This window comes from Onychostoma macrolepis, chromosome 20 (assembly GCF_012432095.1).
Source record: "Onychostoma macrolepis isolate SWU-2019 chromosome 20, ASM1243209v1, whole genome shotgun sequence".
Classification (NCBI taxonomy): domain Eukaryota; kingdom Metazoa; phylum Chordata; class Actinopteri; order Cypriniformes; family Cyprinidae; genus Onychostoma; species Onychostoma macrolepis.
In genome coordinates this window covers 17615886-17636438 of record NC_081174.1, presented here as the reverse complement: position 1 = coordinate 17636438, position 20553 = coordinate 17615886, and the positions used below count along the sequence as shown (strand labels likewise).

At 37.5% G+C, this 20553-nt stretch overlaps 1 protein-coding gene across 4 annotated transcripts in view; it reads right to left on the bottom strand.

Annotated features, from left to right (window-relative positions):
- kif26aa (kinesin family member 26Aa) overlaps positions 1-20553 on the bottom strand; it is a 91734-nt gene that overhangs the window by 26284 nt on the left and 44897 nt on the right. Inside the window, exon 1 of one of the 4 annotated variants that reach the window (XM_058756780.1) lies at positions 204-957. The exons of the other annotated variants lie outside the window; for them this stretch is intronic. Within the exon in view, the coding sequence (XP_058612763.1) occupies positions 204-220 (17 nt within the window). The 5' untranslated portion in view covers positions 221-957. Of the gene's footprint in view, positions 1-203; positions 958-20553 lie in introns of those variants that run through there. 4 annotated transcript variants of the gene reach the window in all.

The window sequence follows — 20553 nt, the reverse complement described above, 5'->3', positions numbered from 1 at the left end:
CTGAAACATTCTTAAAAATATCTTCAGAGGTTTAAAAAGCGTTGAGGATGAGTAAATATTGACTGCATAAACATTTTATCCAAATAAATCTTATGAATCAAACCCAACATCTTTAGTTTGCTAGAACCAGTTGAACTACCCAAATCCTACTGAAAAACGCTTATAACGTCAATTAACAACTCAAACGAGTTCACTATACTTACAGTTCTCTCCAATCCATTATCTCAGTTCAGAGGTCATATCATCACAGCGGTGAGAAAAGCAGCTTTTTAACTTGTTCATTCCAGACCCCGGTAAGAGCACTACACAGCTCCCGGCACATGTGAGAGCGAGGCGGGGCGGGTGCGAAAGGCAGGCTGGAGACAGGAGACTTGAGGTGTCTGCTGGAAGACGGGGCGATGTGATTACTGTCACTGTCATCAGGGGTCCATTTCATGCAAATTCCCAGATGAGGAAGTGGATACAGGTGCAACAAGATGAGCGGGGCGATAAGCAGATGTCAGAAACGCTCATGATGACCCTCAAAAGTTTTCTGCAGTTGGAACAGGTACATAGCACTCCTGCAGAGAAGCACTTTCTGCCACACTGTAGTTCCACGGAGCGAGTCGCCAGCGATTGACTTCCCAAAGTTTAGCGCTTCCGGTCACCTGTCGGAAAAGTTTGTAACCCAAAACTGTGATCAACTTTTCCACTTCCCTCCAAGATAGCCCTCACCTCTGCATTGAGGCTGGGCGGGGGCACGTCGTCCCTCTCTGCTGTGCTCCTTTCCTCCACTCTTTTGCACTCCTCTCCGCCACTCTCCCAATGACAGAACTCCCAGGGAAGGCAGTGGAAAAGGCAAATCCCCTGGGATGAGGGAAAAAAGAGTCGATTCCTGCTTCTGCTGTTGCTGGGAAACCCTGGCAGAAGTCCAACGGTCCTCTCCGTCTACTCTCTGCGTCTCTCTCAATCTGGTGAGTCGCTCTCACCTTCTCCCTCTCGCTTTGCTGCACTCGCTCTCTCCCTCTCCTCTCCTCTCCTCAGCCCAGCCCCCTTTCCATTCCCCTCCCAGACACAGTGTCAGTACACAGCTGCTGTGCAAAGCGCCACTGATAGGCAGCATGCTCCACACACACTTGTCTGCACACATACATTCTCTCTTTCAATCACACGAACACACTTCGCTGACGTGCAAAGCATGCACTTTCACACACACTGGCATGAATACTTCATGAGTGCAGAGGAGCCCCCTTTCCTCATTCTGCTGGACTTCAAAGAGACTGAGTTAGTGTATGTGAAACAGAAGCAAGGAAACACGGTATAATAAGTGTCTTCCTGCTCTAACACACATGTCAATCCGTTTCCTATTATTAACATAACAAAAAGAAACCAAAGAGCCTAGATGAATCTTATAACAGATGATACTGTGACAATAGAGTGATAATTTGAAAGGATAGGTCACCCAAAAATGTCATTTCAAATCTGTAATCTTTGGCTATACAATGAAAATCTGTTTTGGCCATGCAATGAAAGTCAATGGGGTCCAAATTTTTTTTTTCTTTGTATTCCATACAGGTCATCCAGATTTGGAATGACATGAAGGTGAGCAAATTGTCATTTTGGGGTGAACTATTCCTTTTAGGAAGGTGATTAGCAGAATACAAATAAGGGCTGGTTAGACGGATGGATGGCAGCACTGATGGATAAATCAATGAAGCAAGATAAAACAAACAAAGACTGCATGCGGGCTGAAGGAACAGGTGAGCTGTGCGATGTTAATGAGGACATTAGCCCGCAAGCAAAGCTACAGACCTCCACTGCTTTCACTAATAGTCAGAAAACAATGCTGTTAACTATTAACCATGCAGACCCTGATTTTAGGTGCTTGGGGAAATTAAGTGTGCCAATTAACATGTAATATTTATGTATGTGTGTGTGTGTGTGTGTGTGTGTGTGTGTTTGGGATGATGAATTGGTGAATGAGGTGGAATGAACGAAGAGGGATGTTCTGTTCTAGCAGAAAGTATGACATATAGCCTTGCAGGACTTAGTCTGATAGCTTTGTTCAATAGTAGATTCATCTGCTCTGAGTCGCCATTCCCTCAACAATATGTAATATGGCCATTGGTCAAGCTGACAATGCAATAAGTTCAGAGAGTTCTGTGGTGTGTGGGTTGGTGAGTGTTGGTTTGGTGTTTCTCTAAACTCTAATTTCTCCAAAACGTATTGAACTTTCCAGTTTTTGTGAGTTTTAAAAAGAACTCAACATCCAGCATTTTGAGGTGTCAAAATGATTTTAATGTCAGCTGCAGCCCCTTTTTACTTCTATGATTTGATTTATTTATTTGTGAAAGATATTGGATATTCAGCAGAAAAAAAGATGTTTATTTTTTTTTTCCTATCAGGAAATTGTTTGATTGAGAAAAGTGGGTGCCGCATACCAAAATCAAGAACGAAAGCTAATTTGCTAAAACAATGCTTTAATAGTTATTGTGATAGAGGGGTTATTACATTTTTAACATGTAATAAGCACCAATGAATTGTTCACATAAGACCAAATACCCTACTGTTTAAAAGTTTGGGGTTGGTAAGATTTTTGAATGTCTTTGAAAGCATTTATTCAAAAATACAATAAAAACAGTAATAATGTGAAACACTTTTGATCAATTTAATGTGTCCTTGCTGAATAAAAGTATTAATTTCTTAAAAGCAAAAAATCTTACTGACCCCAAAATATTAAACACTAGTGTACATGCATTAAGATTGTAAAAAAGGCTGATTTCATGCTGACAACTGGTTTCTTGCCCAATGTACGTCAAGCAAGAGTCAACTTTGCCACCTGATCATTAGCTAAGACGGCCTTTAGGTTACTTAAGGACAATTTGTCACCAATCTCTCTAATCCACTTGCAGCCTATGTCTTGTAGCTCATTATGTGACTAGGCGTCCAACATGTCCTTATTTTCCCCCACTTCATTCCTCCCCTTCTTCTCTGGATCAGTCAACTATTCAGGAAAATCAGGCAAACCATGGCAGCAGATAAATCTAAAATTCTGACCATTAAAAAATATCAGGTATCCTCACTTGTGTCAGACATTTCCTCAGCTGAAAATATAGAATAGGCAAGAAGTCTTTGACCCAAAATATTGTTGACCCTCAATATGGCACTTTTTCAAAAACAGAATTTAATTTGGACTGTAGCAGCTTAAAATTGTAGGATGGGATAAAAAACTATTTCTCCAAAAGAAAATCTTCTTACAAAGTTTCTTTCATTTCAAACTACATAACTCATATTACCTTCAAAACTTTAAGTCATTTTAAGTCAAGGCTGTGCTGAGCCAGCATCAAACAGTCTTGCAGAGAAGTTCTGTTATATTTCTGACAACTGCAAAGTCTTAAAAATATTCTTGATAACATCTTTATAGTATATGAGGAATCTTACAAACAGCAAACAAATTCCGTAAAAGTATATAATTTCACTGAAACTAAATGGAAGGACGCTGCATTATAATGCACCTCGAAATAGCCCAGTCTGAGTAAGAAAATCAAGCATTTTCCAATGAATTATATTTCAAATATCTATAACAAAATCCCCCACTGAATCAATATGAGCAGTGGACACTGAAAAAAAGTTTTAAATGACTTCAAATGGGAATGCTGATAATACAGGGCAGCTGGCTATACAAACTGAAAAGCTGCTCTTAAACTGAAGGTTTCTGCTGAAGAATTCAGCAAAGATGATTCAACAAACAGTGATCAATTTAAATATACCTTAGACATTTAACCACTGTTTGATTTTTTCTTGAACACTTTTTTTTCATCCAAAGTGATCTGTGACATTCTGGCTGATAATTATTTTTTATGTTATGGCCAATAACAAATAAATGACCATTATTAAAATGTTCTATTATTTTAATGGACTTGTTGTTAAATGTTGTTTTAAATGTTACAGGTGAATTTAGTCACAATAATGTACATCATGAAAAATGGATATTCATTTTGAGATTGCTAAAAAAAATATTAGGTCACACTTTATATTAGGTGCCCTTAACTACTATGTACTTACATCAAAAAATATGTACTTATTGTGGTCATATTGTATTGCAAAACACTTTTGCTGCTATTGAGATGGGATACGGGTAAGGTTAGGGACAGGTTTGGTGGTATGGGTAGGTTTAAAGGTGGGTTAAGGTTTAAGGGATGGGTCAACAGTGTAATTATAAATGTACTTACATAAATTAATTACAGATGTAATTACATAAAGGTATTATTAACAATATAAGTACAATGTAAGAACATGTATGTGCACAATAAGTGCATTGTACCAAATTATTAATTTAAATGTAAGTACACAGTAGTTATGGCCACCTAATATAAAGTGGGACCAAATATTATTATTAAATTATTAATATTTTTAAATATTAACTTAAAGTGCATTCACAAATGTCAACAGATGCTTTTGATTTTTAGTAAATATTAAAATTAATATTAACAAAGATTAATACTAAAAAAAACTGAGCCATTATTAAAGTTGACCAAATATCTGCCAGAACAGATAAACTATTGTCTGCAGTGTTCTTATTTAACATAATATTCTTTTCATGGATGATCTGGTGCTGTACAGTGTTTGGTATTCTTTCACAATGCATTTGTGACAGGGACGTGCAGAAAGTTCCTCGGGGGCAGGGGCTCAAATGTAAAATAGGGGCAATGTAAAAAAAATAAAAACATATGTATGTAATGGGTCCTGAACCCGGGTCTCTTGCATGGGAAGCGGACGTGCTAACAAGGAGTTCAGGGGAGTGAGGTTTACCTGCAAAGCACCTACTCACTGGCCTCTGTATAGTATATAGGTTAAAAGTTTGGATACATTACTATTTTATATTTTCGCAAGAAGTCATTTTTGGTCATACTTTAAAATACATTTTATGCAGTTCTGATTTATTAGCAGCAGTGATGGGAATAACGGCGTTATAAATAAACGGCGTTACTAACGGCGTTATTTTTTTCAGTAACGAGTAATCAAACGAATTACTGTTTCCCCCCTTACAATGCCGTTACCGTTACTGACATTAAAATGTGGCGTTACTATATTATATTATTAGAATTAAATTTTTCAGTTCATCTGAATGGATGCGCAGTGTAGCTGTATTTGACGTACCATAAACTCTAGTGTGAAGGCGCACGACTCGCTGTCGCTTTCTCTCACAAACACGCACTCAAAGAAAGATACAGATCAAGAGAGTCTTTCATAACATGCAGAATTGACGCGCTACATGTAAACTATACTCTTTGTTGCATTTTCCTTTTTGTTCATTTCTCTGGTAGTGGGCGGAACTAATGCGCAAACGACAATTTCATTGGCTGGCTCTCACCTATTATCGTGCTTGTTTTGATTTCAGCAAATCAATTCGAGCGAACGCAGACAACGTGATTAATATTCATGAACCCAGCAGCTCATTGATCCTTAGGGCGTTACTTATGGCTATGGCGTTTTATATTGATGACAAATATGCCTTCACTTGGTTATTCTAATTACTAAAGTTCTATCATCATATAATATTAAATTATCATAATATTATATTATAATGCTTGACTGACTGGTACTAAGTGTCAGTAGATAAATAGTGTAGATTAATGTAGAATGTTTTATAATAATAATTTATTCTTTTTGGTGTCCATTTCATTAATTTAACATATTTAATATTGGGGGCATCCAAAGTTATTTGACATTTGAACATTTTTTAAAAAGTAACGCAATAGTTACTTTCCCTGGTAATTAGTTACTTTTATAATGATGTAACTCAGTTACTAACTCAGTTACTATTTGTGAGAAGTAACTAGTAACTATAACTAATTACTTTTTTAAAGTAACGTGCCCAACACTGATTAGCAGTATTGGAAACCTGTGATACTTTTTTCAGGATTCTTTGATTAGGCATGTCCCATGCAATTTTCAACCGATTTATGAATAAGAACGGAAAATGACTGCTCCACTTCACATAATTGTCCAATGAAATGTGCCAGATCATGATTGGTTGGTGTATTACTACATGACAAACGGGCATTGATGAATTATGTAATATTCTAAAATACAGTATATAATGGATTTTTAATTAAATCGACACACTAACTTTGATTATTGATGAAAAGAGTTTAAAATATTGTTTGGTTTATTTTTTTCCTTCCGTCAATCTATTCACTGAAAGAACCATATATGGCTCGAGAGCCTCGGTTTCTGAACAGACTGTGGAATATCAGTTGGTCAAGCAAAACGCATGCAACCATAGCAACGCCTCAGATTTGACAGATATGTAAAAATAAACAGGAGTTTTCCGACTTTTGAGCGATTAGTTACCGTTTTGTGCACATTGTCATGTTAATTATAATTCAAATGCATTTTGTTTTATTGACTACAATATCATTGCTATTTGTCTGAGAGGGGCACTTTTCGAAAATTTTGAAAAAGGGCAGGGGCTTGAGCCCCCAAAGCCCCCCTTTTGCACGTGCCTGATTTGTGACTGAACAAGGCTAATCCGCTACGCTGTTTCTTTCCTATAAATCTCAGCAAATATATTCAACCTCTTAAATTATGAAGACACAGTCATCCTCCTCAGTCATGGCATGTAGGGTCTCTTTCATTCCAACTATATTCCCTTGGTTAGAATCAGCATGAAACCACTGATTCATATATGAGCCTCCATTGAGAGGCTTCAACGCCTATGGCTAGAAAAAGATCGGCTTAAAGGGCAACGTGGCTCAATAATTGCTGTGAAATCTAAATGGTGTACCCAAAACACCACGACATCACTCAACACCTTCTACTGCTTCCCGACACCTGTGTTACCTGCTGAGCTGCCATGTTCTCACTCATTCAGCTCTTTGTCTTAATGTTGTATAGCAGCTGCTTTGAGCTCCCGTCATTATTGACTTGGGATTCGTGAATTGTGCGGCGTGACCTTGCCCTGAGGGACACGGGAGCTTTTGTCAAGTAGTGCCAGGGGGCTTTGCCTCCACAAATGATGGGACAGCTCTTTAACAGCATGCTAGCACATCTGAGTTTGCTAGCGACTATTAGCACACACTCAGCCTGGCAGAACACATTCAGTTTCTGTTGCTGAATAGAACAAAGATAAAGTAGAAGCCACTAGGAACCCGATTCCAATCAAACAATCCTGTTCAATATTTTTGGCCAACAACAGGTTGAGCAGTTGTTGGAGGCATCAGGAGCTACTGGGGCTCAGCTGCTTCAAGGACATGGCAGCTCTACTGATCGAAATCCTGAATCTCCCCCGTTTCCCCCTTAGATATAATATGGAGAAGGGGGGAGTTCAGACAGTGGGGTGGAGGCACAACCCCCCTTCATTTTCAAAGGAATAGTGCCCGACTGGAAAACATCAAATAGTCCAGCTCAGAGACTCAAGGATCGGCTCTGTCAATATCTGCCTACCATGTGTCCTTTATTGTATTTCCTCCCCTTTTTCTACCCTTTTGAATGACAATGAAGCTTCATCTACTATATGCATGAAAAAAAACTCTCGAAAGGAGGTTAAATGCAAAAGTAGGTGGTTAAAAATGAAAAGCAGGTAATCTCCAGTGATCTTATTAGCATTCGTCTAAGATGGCACAGAGTGTGAAATGAGAGAGGCAGGATTAAGGGGATACCTAAAAAGCAAAGAGGGCATAAAAAGTGGAAGGACAGAAAAAGAATTACAGAGAGCAAGACAAAAAGAATTTCAAATAATTTAGAGATCTGAATAATAAAAATAATTTAAATAAGGCCAGACTTATGTTCATTTTAAAGGCAGAGTCCATGCAAAAACGATCATTTACTCTCCCTAATGTCATTCTAAACCTGACTTCAAAGACATTTCGAAAAATGTCTCAGTATTTTTCAGTCCTTTAATGAAAGTAACGTTTTTTGGACCCTATTGACTTTCATTGTATGGACAAAAACAGTCAAATAATTCTTCAAATACCGTTTTTATTTTTTATATTCTACAGAAGAAAAAAGGTCATACTGGTTTGGAACGACATGGGGTATGTAAAGTTTGACAGCCTTTTTTTTTTTTTTTTTTGCTGTAACAATTTATGATATAGTCTCCAAACTAAACTCACATGTACAGTTTTCGGCAACAAAAACAGAAGTACTTATTTTAATTATTAACATAACATTAACATAAGTTAATTTTAATTTAAAAAATCACTTTCCTTCATACACACAGACTTTGAAACAGTTTTCTGTCCACATCAATTAAATCAGACCCGACTCATCATGTGATTTCAAAATGTAAAGTAAAAACAGCCTTTATAAGCAGTCTTCATCTCATGCGAGCTACAAGATTTAAAAAATGAAGCTCAGTGTGTGTGTGAAAGTACAAGAAGGTTATTGTTAGCAAAATTTCATAACATTATCTTCATAATTCTTGAAAAATGTTCCCCTCCAGTCTACTGTTGCACTTTAAGAGCTGACCTGGGGGAATAAACAGCGTTGCTGCATTTGTTACCAGTATATTCTCTTTCTTTCCTTTTTCTCTCACTCTCGCAAACTTTGTGTTAAGATGTTTCCACTGTTGGTTCACCTGAAGTCTCTCTCTCTCTATCTCTCTGTCTCTGTCAGCTGTTTCTTGAGTGTCAGAGTTCCACACACTCACAGACTGATGTTTAATTACCACTTAGACAGCATCACCTACATGCCTATACATACAAATACACTCACACACGTCTGTGCGAGTACAGCGCTGACAGGCAGCGTTGGTGCTCAAAGCACCTGAGAATATTCTCTCTGTAAATAGCATTTTAAACAGACTTCATGTCATGAGCTACTTACTGCATGGAAACGAGGGATGAGGAAGGAGTGAGAGAGCAAGACAAAACAAGGCTGGAGGAACAAGGCTGACAGGGAGTGATTGTGGAGAGAATTGAACGAATGAGAAACAAAAATAGAGTGATGCAGAAAAAGAGAGAAAATGTGAGCTATTTCTCATCAGATTTTTACAATTATTTATTCAACTCCATCTTTCTGCGTACAAACTGGGTCACGGGCTGAAACTTTGGCCCAGAATTGTCAACACAGACTGCCAGACCGGAGACATGGCTACATGCCCAACAACAACAAAACACACTCGACCTGAGAAACAAAAGCCGAAACACGTCCTGCACACTGATGCACTATACAATACGTCCTCATCAGAAACATGATGAGAGATGAGAATGAAATGCCTAGATTAATTCATAAAAGTAACTGCATAATAAATATTGATCCCAAATTTCACAGAAAACACTCCTAGAGAAGTGTTTTAGTTCTAATAGTGGTGGACAACACTGAAAAATGATGCTAAATGCAAATAATAAAATGCAACTAACCATATAATCAAGCAAAGTAGTAAATAAATGGGCTTATCAATCTTTAAAAGAAAGGAGAAAACTCAGAACTTTTGCAATATCCAAGGCCACTCAGTTGCATTTTTATATGATTATTTTTATAAATTTTTACATATTTGGGTGTAAATTCATCTGTCACCAGGAAGAAGTTATAGTTGCCAAATTAAACAAAGCAATGAAAGTTAAATAAAAGATGAAAAATAACTTGGGTCACACTTTATATTAGGTGGCCTTAACTACTATGTACTTACATCAAAAAAATATGTACTTATTGTGCCAAAACTTGTATTGTTAATTCATAGTTTATAGTAATATTACTATTTATTATAAATAAATACAATGTTTACTACTGCACACAATCCATATAAAACAGAAATCCTCTTACATACAAAACATTGGTCTTGTGATACACAACTAAGGTTCAAATCCCAACCTAAAATAAAATTATTGTTACTCTTTTTGCCTGTTAAATTAATCAAAATGGCAGCTTTTATGTATTTCTATGTATTTAATTTTTTAGACAGTTGCTGAAAAAAAGATTCTGACTCATTTTATATTAAGTGTCTTCACTATGTTCCTACATTTAAGGTAATCATGTAATACAATGCACTTATTGTGTGCATACATGTTTTTTCATTGTACTTATATTTAAAAATACCTTCTTGCATATTATAACTAATTAATGTATCTAGTTATATCTGTAATTACACTGTTAACACTACCTCTACACATTAACCCACCCTTAAACGTAACCAATCCTGGCCCTAACCTTAACCATATCCCACCTCAACAGCAGAAAAAGTGATCTGCAATACAACAGGTACACAATAAGTACACTGTACCAAACAATTCATTATTTGTAATGTAAGTGCATGGCAGTTAAAAACAGACACCTAATATAAAGACCCCCAAAAACCCTCAGAGATACACTTTTTCGGCAGTTCAATGAAAGTTCACTTAGCTAAAAAGGAGGATGTTTCACAGTTACAGAACATCATATTTTATATATAAAATCTTTTCTTTTCTTTTTTCTCCAAGCATGTGTATCTGTACTGCAATAGCACTGAAATCCTGTTTTATTGACAACATATAAGTTATTTGGAAAAATGAATAATAGCAACCATTTTCTATTTCAGTGTCAGTAAAGCCTAATGCAAATTGATAACAAAGCAGAGAGAATAAAAAATGAGGAGACTAGCAGTAAACAATGTCAGTTTACATTACGGAAGCTTTGTATTTATACTGCTATGCTGCAGTAAATCTTGTTGCATTGAATTTTGTATTGAAGCTTCAATGCACCATCACAACAAATCTACATATAAGCTTTTGCCTTTAGGAAGTTCTTCAGGTTATAACTTTTCCTAACCACGATAAGCCGAACACATTTCTACAAAGTGCATATAGTATCGCACAAAGAGAGAGAGAGGTTATTGTAAACCTAAAAGCTTTTGTTAAAAGCAGGTAACAGAAGTTGTTAAAAGCAGAAATGCGTGTTCAGCCACATCTGTTACATGATGCATTCCCGACCCCTGCATTCATTACGAGCACTTTCATTCAGTGCAAGCAGGTGTCGGCTCTGTTGTTCCCTGACGATTATGCATTTCAGCACAGCAGTCAGCAGGACAATAATGTGGTGCATGACTCCAGCAGATAATACACACTCAGCGTGCCGATGAAAGCCCATGGAAAAGCACATGAGAGAAGCCCTCATCCACAGGGCGACATCAAAGCCGGGGAGAGACGGTCCCCATCTACGGAAATAGAGAAGCCACTCTGCTTTTATCTGTAAATCTTTAAAGGCGAGATTACAGCTGGCCTTCAGTCGTAAAAACCCACTTGTTCCTGGTACTTGCTTTTTGCACACCTCTGCACAATTCAGCATCATGCATGATGTGAAGTATATCACACACAATACATGACACATATATGTTTGCTATAAAACATAACACTGATCTCCTATATCCAGTCATGATCCCAAAGGTCACAAGGCTGCTGATTGCAGGAGATAAGTGTAAATATCCCTCCATCACCAGAGCTGAGTGGTCACCTTTTCACTTAAGTTTATGCTGTGCTATATCAGAAAATAAAGAACAACTTTATACCTGAAACCTCCCAGGCAAGTCTGTGGGTGAGAATATGTGTGTGTCTGTATCTGTTCTTGCACTCCCTCTGGCGTGTTTACTAGACTGCCACTTTCAAACAGATGAGAGGAAGGGAATCTGTCACAACAACCATCCTTGATCTGTATCTGTAAGGGAAACAACTGGGGTTAAAGGTCACAGAAACCACAGTATGCCTCCAGAGTCTCATGCTGAATTGAAAACCCCTTCATTCGCACAGACACAAGGCTTGGATGGCCCAATAGGAGCACAAGAGGAATATGGGAAGCTCTAACTGGGTCATTCTCAAAAAATGTTGGCTTTCCAAATAAATGAATAACTTATGAATGAATAACTTCTTCAAAACGGTGGTGAAATTTGAGTCTTTTCTTACTCTGAACTGTGATTGTAAGTACTTTTTGTAGTTTTAAAGAACAGGTTTGATAATAACCGTGACATGGAAACAATTCACAAACATTTTTTAAATAATGTGTAATACTAATTTTGCTTATTATTAATGTATACTACTAACTGCTTACTTTGTTTTCTAATAAGTAAATGGGACATTGTTTGTTTTCAGGCCAGGTTAAGCATTAACGCTAAAACAAAATGATTAAGACAGAAAAACAGATAAAATGATAAAATGATAGAACGTTGAAGAATGACATCATAGATAAAACAATAAATACATAGATAGAAAGAACAACAGATAGAACGAAAGACAGAACGAGTGATAGAATGACAGACCAGTAGCATGATAAATAGTATGACAGACTGATAGATAGATAGATAGATAGATAGATAGATAGATAGATAGATAGATAGATAGATAGATAGATAGATAGATAGATAGATAGATAGATAGATAGATAGATAGATAGATAGATTATAGAAATGAACTATAGAAATTAAACTTGGATATATTTTAGAGTAGGCAATGTGCAACTTGTATAGCAGTACAAATTTACTGTACTCTGAAAATAATTCAACATACAGCCATTATTGTCAAAAAAGCTGGCAACAAAAGTGAGTACACCCTAAGTGATAACAGCTATACATCATTTAACCATGTAAAGCCACATGACCCATTCATCAAGTTCATGTTTTTGTCTGCTTCACAGGACCATACAAATTTGTGTATCTTATATTAGAGCAGTTAAAATTTGGTGATTTGAGTACAATTCTCTCATACTGACCACTGGATGTTCAACATGGCACCTCATGGCAAAGAACTCTCTGAGGATTTGAGAATTAGAATTGTTGCTCTCCACAAAGATGGCCTAGGCCAGGGGTTTCAAACTTTTTTGTCAGCCAAACCCCTTTGACCTAAATTATTTACTTGAAGTACCCCCTGAGATTTTAAGTAAACATTTCAGTAATTTAATGGCACATTTGTTTGTTTAACTTTAAAAACATTTATTTTGTACTAAGTTTCAGTAGTATTTTCATAGCTATTGTTATTACACTCAACAAATGATAAAAATTCATATTACTGTAATTTACAATGCAATTCCACAAGATTTTTTTTTTTTTTTTAATACAGGGTTTCCCATAAATATAATTATTTTTGTACATTTAAGATTTTACATTTAGCCTACATCACATTTGTATAAACCTGTAGCATTTATTTGAAAAAACTTTCAATTTAATAAAAATTTTTCTTTGTATTAATTCTTTGTATTAATACACTCTTAGGCATACCGTGTACCAACTCACGAACCCCCTGCAATTCTCTCACGAACCACCAAGGGTTCGCGAACCCCAATTCGGGAAACCCTGGCCTAGGCTATAAGAAGTTCAGTAACAACCTAAAACTGAGTTACAGTACAGTGGCCAGTGTCATAAAGAGGTTTTTCAAGACCGGTTCCACTCGGAATAGGCCTCGCAAGGGTCGATCAGAGAAGTTAGGTCCTCGTGCTGTGTGTCAGGTGCAGAAGCTGGCTTCAAAAAACAGATGCATGAATGCTGCCAGCATTGCTTTAGAGGTTGCGGAAGCAGAAGACCATACGCAGCACACTGAAACAAGTCAGTTTGCATGGCTGTCATCCCAGAAGGAAGCCTCTTCTGAAGTTGGCTCACAAGAAAGCCCGCAAACAGTTTGCTGAAGACAACCTGTCCAAGAGCATGAATTACTGGAACCATGTCCTGTGGTCTGATGAGACTAAGATAAACTTGTTTATCTCAGATGGTGTCCAGCATGTGTGGTGACGCCCTGGTGAGGAGTACCAAGAAAATTGTGTCTTGCCTACAGTCAAGCATGGTGGTGGAAGCATCATGGTCTGGGGCTGCATGAGTGCTGCTGGTACTGAGGAGCTGAGGTTCATTGAGGGAAACATGGATTCCAACATGTACTGTGACATTCTGAAGCAGAACATGATGCCCTCCCTTCAGAAACTGGGCCGAACGGCAGTTTTCCAACATAATAATGACCCCAAACACACCGCCAAGATAATAACTGCCTTGCTGATGAAGCTGAAGGTGATGGAGTGGCCAAGTGTCTCCAGATCTGAACCCTATTGAGCACATGTGGGGGGAAAGCGGAAAGTGGAGAAGCACCATGTGTCTAACATCCAACAGCTCCGTGATGTTATGAACCTGTGCAGCTCTGGTGAATTCCATGCCCAGGAGAATTAAGGCAGTGCTAGATAACAATGATGCCCCTACAAAATATTGACACTGGACACAGTTTTGACATGTTCACTTAGGGTGTACTCATTTTTGTTGCCAGTTATTTAGACAATAATGGCTATATGCTGAGTTATTTTTAGAGGACAGTAAATTTGTACTTCTATACAAGCTGCACATTGACTACTCTAAAATATATCCAAGTTTCATTTCTATATTGTCCCTTGAGAAGATATACTAAAATTGTTGCTGAAATGTGAGGGCTGTTCTCACTTTTGTGAGACACTGTAGATAGATAGATAGATAGATAGATAGATAGATAGATAGATAGATAGATAGATAGATAGATAGATAGATAGATAGATAGATAGATAGATAGTGTCACGAATCCGGTCTATGAACTTCCATCCACCAGAGGTCACTCACTCACCACAGTGACTCTTGCATTACACTAACTGTTGCACGTCACCTCCGGACTACATCCATTGCACTGACGACACACACACAGCTGATTGCATTGATCACACACAGCTGATTCCCATTTGCACGCATTACTTAAGCCATGGACTTTCTCTCCTTCACTGCCGAGTATTGTATAGCATTTATCACTCTCCAAGCGATAGCTACTCACGAGCCTAGTTTGTTGTCATAGTCTTGCCTTGCCTGCTTACCGTGTTTGGATTATTGCTCTTGTGTTTTTGGATTACCCCTTTGTCTTGCCTTTCGGACTCTGTTTGCTCCTGTTTGGATTATTGCTTGTGTGCTCGGATTACCCCTATTGCCAAGCCCTTTGGACATTGTTTGCCAATCGTCGACCCACGCATGCTCTCGGAATACTCTTGTGTCTTGTCCCTGCCATTCCTGTTTGCCGTTGTTTGACCCTGCCTGTGATTCGACAATGTTTATTAATAAAAGTTTGCATTTGGATCCGCTCGCCTCTTGTCTCATCGGCTCCGTGATAGATAGATAGATAGATAGATAGATAGATAGATACAGATAGTAGGGGTGGCACGGTACACAGATGTCACGGTTCGGTACGTACCTCGGTTCGATACGATTTCGGTACAACGGGGGAAAAATAAATCTGCTATGCTTTCTTTTCATTTATTTTGAACAGACAGTAATGCAAATTACAATTGTTTTGTTTTCATTGTGAGTGTACACAAATAAAAGCAGACCTTTATACAGCGATTATTAATAAGGCAATAACTGTTTATAGTTGATTCTGCTGGTATAAGGAAACAGTTGAAGTGATCGCGCCGGAGCGTAAACACACACACACCAGTTCCAGCATTGCTAACTTGACAGCGCAGTTGGTACTTTATCAAAATAAAATACAGTGAGCGAAACATCAGTGCGCGCGCCTCATTGGAATGCGTCTGAAGTACATTTACATAATAAATAATAGTTTAGCATTCAGATACATTGCATCGCAAATATGGAAATATTATGGAATATTTGGATTTGTGACGAATGTATTTACTCAGTATCGGATTGATACCAAAATTTGCAGTATCACACACCCCTAACTAGAATCTCCTTCACATCTATAACATTGTATCGTATTCACAGTTTTATTGTGTGTACAGTCAATTTACATATCATCTATGGTCCCATTCTGTTGTAAGTACAAACAATTGGAAGGCTAATACTTAAGGAAATATATAAATATTCTGAATTATTTTTAACAAAACATGCCTTCAATAGAGGGAAAAAAGCAACAGGGGGTCCTAAATTATATGTTTCTGATCACCTCTCCACCTCCTCTCTCATAATTATTTCGCCTTTTCTGCCTCTCTTTCTTTCACAACTGTGCAACCATGGCAACTTGCTTTTAAAGACCCTGTGCAAGGTGTGAGCTCCAGGTGGAAGTCAAGGCCAGGGAGAGGACATGAGCCCAACGCCTGACATTTGAGCTGCTCTGACTCGTATAATTGAGGAAAGCATGAAAACATTTTGCCATGAATATGGATATTTTGCCACAGGCAGTCTAAGCAATATTCAAAATGTCTATTTGTCAGTCGTGCCTCATTTACATAATAGCACATTCTTTCATTCGCAGGATTTTGGACTGACTGGGTGTACACAGAAATCACTGCCAAAAGCTTCCCTTATGCCCCACCTTATTTATCAACCACTGTGTGCACTGGGCACCAAAAAGATAGATAGTGCTTTAGCTGACAGTGCATACTAATTCACTAGATTCGGGTCAACTCAAATGGAAAAAGATTAGTGGTAATACCTAATGATGCACACAGAAGCACAGGTCATACAGTGATCAGTGTCTAAAATCAATGGCATGACTAACCCACTGCCTCTTTATTACTTTTTTTAAGGAAACTTAATGGCCAAGGCAAACCCCCTGGGGCGATGTCTGTCAGTCATTTACAGAAGGTGGTACTGAAGGTGGTGAGCTAGAGATGAGGAGCACTGCTGTCAATAGGCTAATTGTATGCAGTGTCACACAGCAATTAGTGTCTCGCACTTCTGAGCATCTCATTCTATTCCCAGACATTCGGTCATAGACACAAACTCCTGCCTGAGTTTATTAGGTGAGCCACTGTTGTTGGTTGTTGATTGTTGCTTTGTCTTTTTTGTTGATCAAAATAATGACGACAAACAGAGAGACAGAATTATGAATATCTGTATCTTTTTTCATCCTCCCCTGCACCTGAGAACCTGCCTCAGCTTTTTGTCAGTACATTAGTGGGAACCAAAAGTATGAGAGCATATTAGAAATATGGGATTCAAAATTCAATTTAAACCTGCTAATAAGCAAAGTTTTAGGATTTTGACCATTTTTTTTTCTAAAACGTATGAAAAAAAATAGGCGATATTCTGGTAGGCATAATTAACTGGTAGAAATTTGTCACCCGGACTATCGTCTTTATCACGGTTACATGCTCACGTGATGTTGCTGTGCTACGTGATCACGAAAACTTATCGTTTGCACATGTTTCAAGCATTGTGGTTTAAAAAGTGATTTAAGCTGTTGAAACGCAATCAGCAGCCAAAGAGAACTCATTTCGCTATATGTGCGCATTATCTGAGACACCGTTTCTAAATGCTCACACTCACAAAGACTGTGCTCATAGTTATTTTTTCCACTTTATAGACCTTGAACAGTTAAATACACACACTTGTATGTGTCAAAATGCCCATCTTTGCAAGTGTCCTCGTAAACACAGTAATTTAGGTCTTACAGTTTTTCTCAATCGATTTGATGCATTTCTCCAAACTCAGGTCACTGTTCTCAAAACAGTTAACACAGTGATCTGAACACTTTGTAATTGTCCTAAACACGTTTTCATTCATTTTATACAAATGACAAATCATGCAAATAATTTTCTCAAAACAAAGTGCACAAAACTCTCAAATGTTTTCACAATAGTCAATACAACCAACCAATACTTTAAAATATCTGAAAAAAGTTTTACACAAATCACAAACATTTATGTACCATTTGTCCAAACAAAACTCTGTAATTTGTCATTTTATCAAATAAACATGGTATATTTTCGATTGGCCCTAAACTGAAAACTACTCGGTTAATCATACACTCAACACAGGAAATGCAGTTATATATATATATATATATATATATATCCACCACTGTGCTGTAAAAGACTGATCTGTAGTTATCAGAAAAGTTTGTTTGCAGTTCTTGCTGCTAAAGTTGGCACAAACTGATTTTAAGTTTAAAAGGGCAATTAGTTTTTCAGATGGGTGATAGGAGTTGGACAACTATTTTTTACATCTTTAGAACTTTTTTGTTTGTTTGTTTGTTTAGATATACAGTGTGTTACCAATTGTTTTCTTGGTGACTATGGTCCCAGCTGCCTTGAGATCATTGACAAGATCCTCCCATGTAGTTCTGGGCTGATTCCTCACCGTTCTCGTGATCACTGAAACTCCACGAGGTGAGATCTTGCATGGAGCCCCAGTCCGAGGGAGATTGACAGTTATTTTGTGTTTCTTCCATTTGCGAATAATCGCACCAACTGTTGTCACCTTCTCACCAAGCTGCTTGGCGATGGTCTTGTAGCCCATTGCAGCCTTGTGTAGGTCTACGATCTTGTCCCTGACATCCTTGGACAGCTCTTTGGTCTTGGACATGGTGGAGAGTTTGGAATCTGATTGATTGATTGATTGCTTCTGTGGACAGGTGTCTTTTACACAGGTAACAAACTGAGATTAGGAGCAGTCCCTTTAAGAGAGTGCACCTAATCTCAACTCCTTACCTGTATAAAAGGCACCTGGGAACTAGATATCTTGCTGATTGATAGGGGATCAAATACTTATTTGACTCATTAAAATGCAAATCAATTTATAACTTTTTTGAAATGCGTTTTTCTGGATTTTTTGTTGTTGTTGTTATTCTGTCTCTCATTGTTCAAATAAACCTACCATTAAAATTATAGACTGATCATTTCTTTGTCAGTGGACAAACGTACAAAATCAGCAGGGGATCAAATATTTTTTTTCCCACTGTACACAATATATATACATATATATATATATATAACAAAACTCCCTATTGAAGAATTGCAATAAACATGTATTTTCATTAGTGTATTTGTGCATCTACAGCTGACTATGTTTTATAATCATTAGAGAACAAACCTATAGATTTGATGTTAATATTTACTTTTAATAAGCGCATTACTAGAAAAAAATTGCAGTGCTTCATTTTGCATTAAAGTTGAACTGTTTGATTAAGATAATTTTGTGTTTGGATGGCTGTGCTAATTGTTTTGAGAACAAGTACATTGCATTGGAGAAAAGTGTCAAATCGATTGAGAAAAACTAAGTGAAAGCAAACAGCTGAGAAAGAAAACTACCGGTTTTCTCCCAATAAGTTAATATACAGCCTAAAATAATGCTGTAAATAAGAATCTGAAAAGAAAGAAGCTTTAAATAAATGTTTTAACATGCCTTAATAAATCCAACCACCCCTATAGATTTAAAGGGATACTCCACCCCAAAATGAACATTTTGTCATTAATCACTTACCCCCATGTCGTTCCAAACTTCATTCATCTACGGAACACAATTGAAGATATTTTAGATGAAAACCCGGGAGGCTTGTGACTGTCCCACTGACTGCATAGTAAATTGCACTGTCAAGGTCCATAAAAGACAGTTACAAGCCTCCCGGTTTTCAACTAAAATATATTAAATTGTGTTCCGAAGACGAATTAAGCTTATATGGGTTTGGAGCGAAATGGAGGTCGTTAATCATTATTAATCATAAGTGATTAATGACAAACTTTTCATTTTGAGGTGGAGTATGCCTTTAAGTTTCACTTTCCATTGACCAACAGAGGAGCATCTTGGCGGCAGAGATTTAAATCTTTAACAAGACTCAAATTGACACAGGCAGAGTGAAAGACTGGATTTTTTTTCGATCAGGTAGGGTACAAGTTATTTCAAACATTTCAGCCAGTTTATATATATTGTGTATATATTATTTATCTAGTATAAGATGCATTTGGTTGAGTTGCTCTGCAGTAAAGTGCTTCATTGTAACACGATGGTCATTATCTCTTCAGTGCACAGAGCAAGCAGTACAAAAAACAATGCAGAATATTAACGACTATGACGGGACTGTCATATACATAACATTATAATGAGAACAACATTAAACGCTGTGAATTTTTGAGCCCAGTCTCATGAAAATGCATATAAATAGTACACCAAATAAAAACGAAAACTCGTGGTATTGATACGAAAAAATGGACTTTGGCGTATATATGATACGAATGTGTTTGGTGTGCATATAATATGCAGATTTCGCATGCAAATTCGTTTCCGTGCATATGATCTACCTCACAATCCTAATCCTACCCATCGAGTAGCATTAGGGGTTGCACGGACTAATCGACTAGTCGACTTTAATGCTCTGCCATGACGCTTTAAGCTTGACGTCGACTAGTCGCTGGTCCTATAGAGGGCGCAAGAGTATAAAAAATCTCTGAAGGACTTCCACATTTACGCTCCGTTTCCAAACAGTTAAAATGACAAATAGCCTAAATGCATACTCTGAAAGCGCTCCACAAGACATGTGTGATTATATTACTGGATGCTCGAAATTGAACAGGAGAATGCACGTTTTAAACAGCTTATAGTACAGGTCAGTTAATCGCCATTCTAATAAAATGCGCTGCTGCTCTGTAACGCACACACATAGGCTTCAAACAGTAGCGCGTGCATCATGCGCAGATTGCGCGCACATAATCTTTCAGCGCGGAAATGTATTGTCAACGCTGTTCTGTGATTTCTCAATAAAATAGCTTAGAAACTGAAAAGTTCAAGCATATATTTCTTAACTAAATCCCACAGCTTCACTACTAGAGAGTCGCTGCCAGGTAGAATTAATTCACACACGCAATTGCTCTCACTAATGCATTCATATGAATGTAATCTTTACTGTGCTACTTTATCTGTATCAGATTAAGAACGAGCAG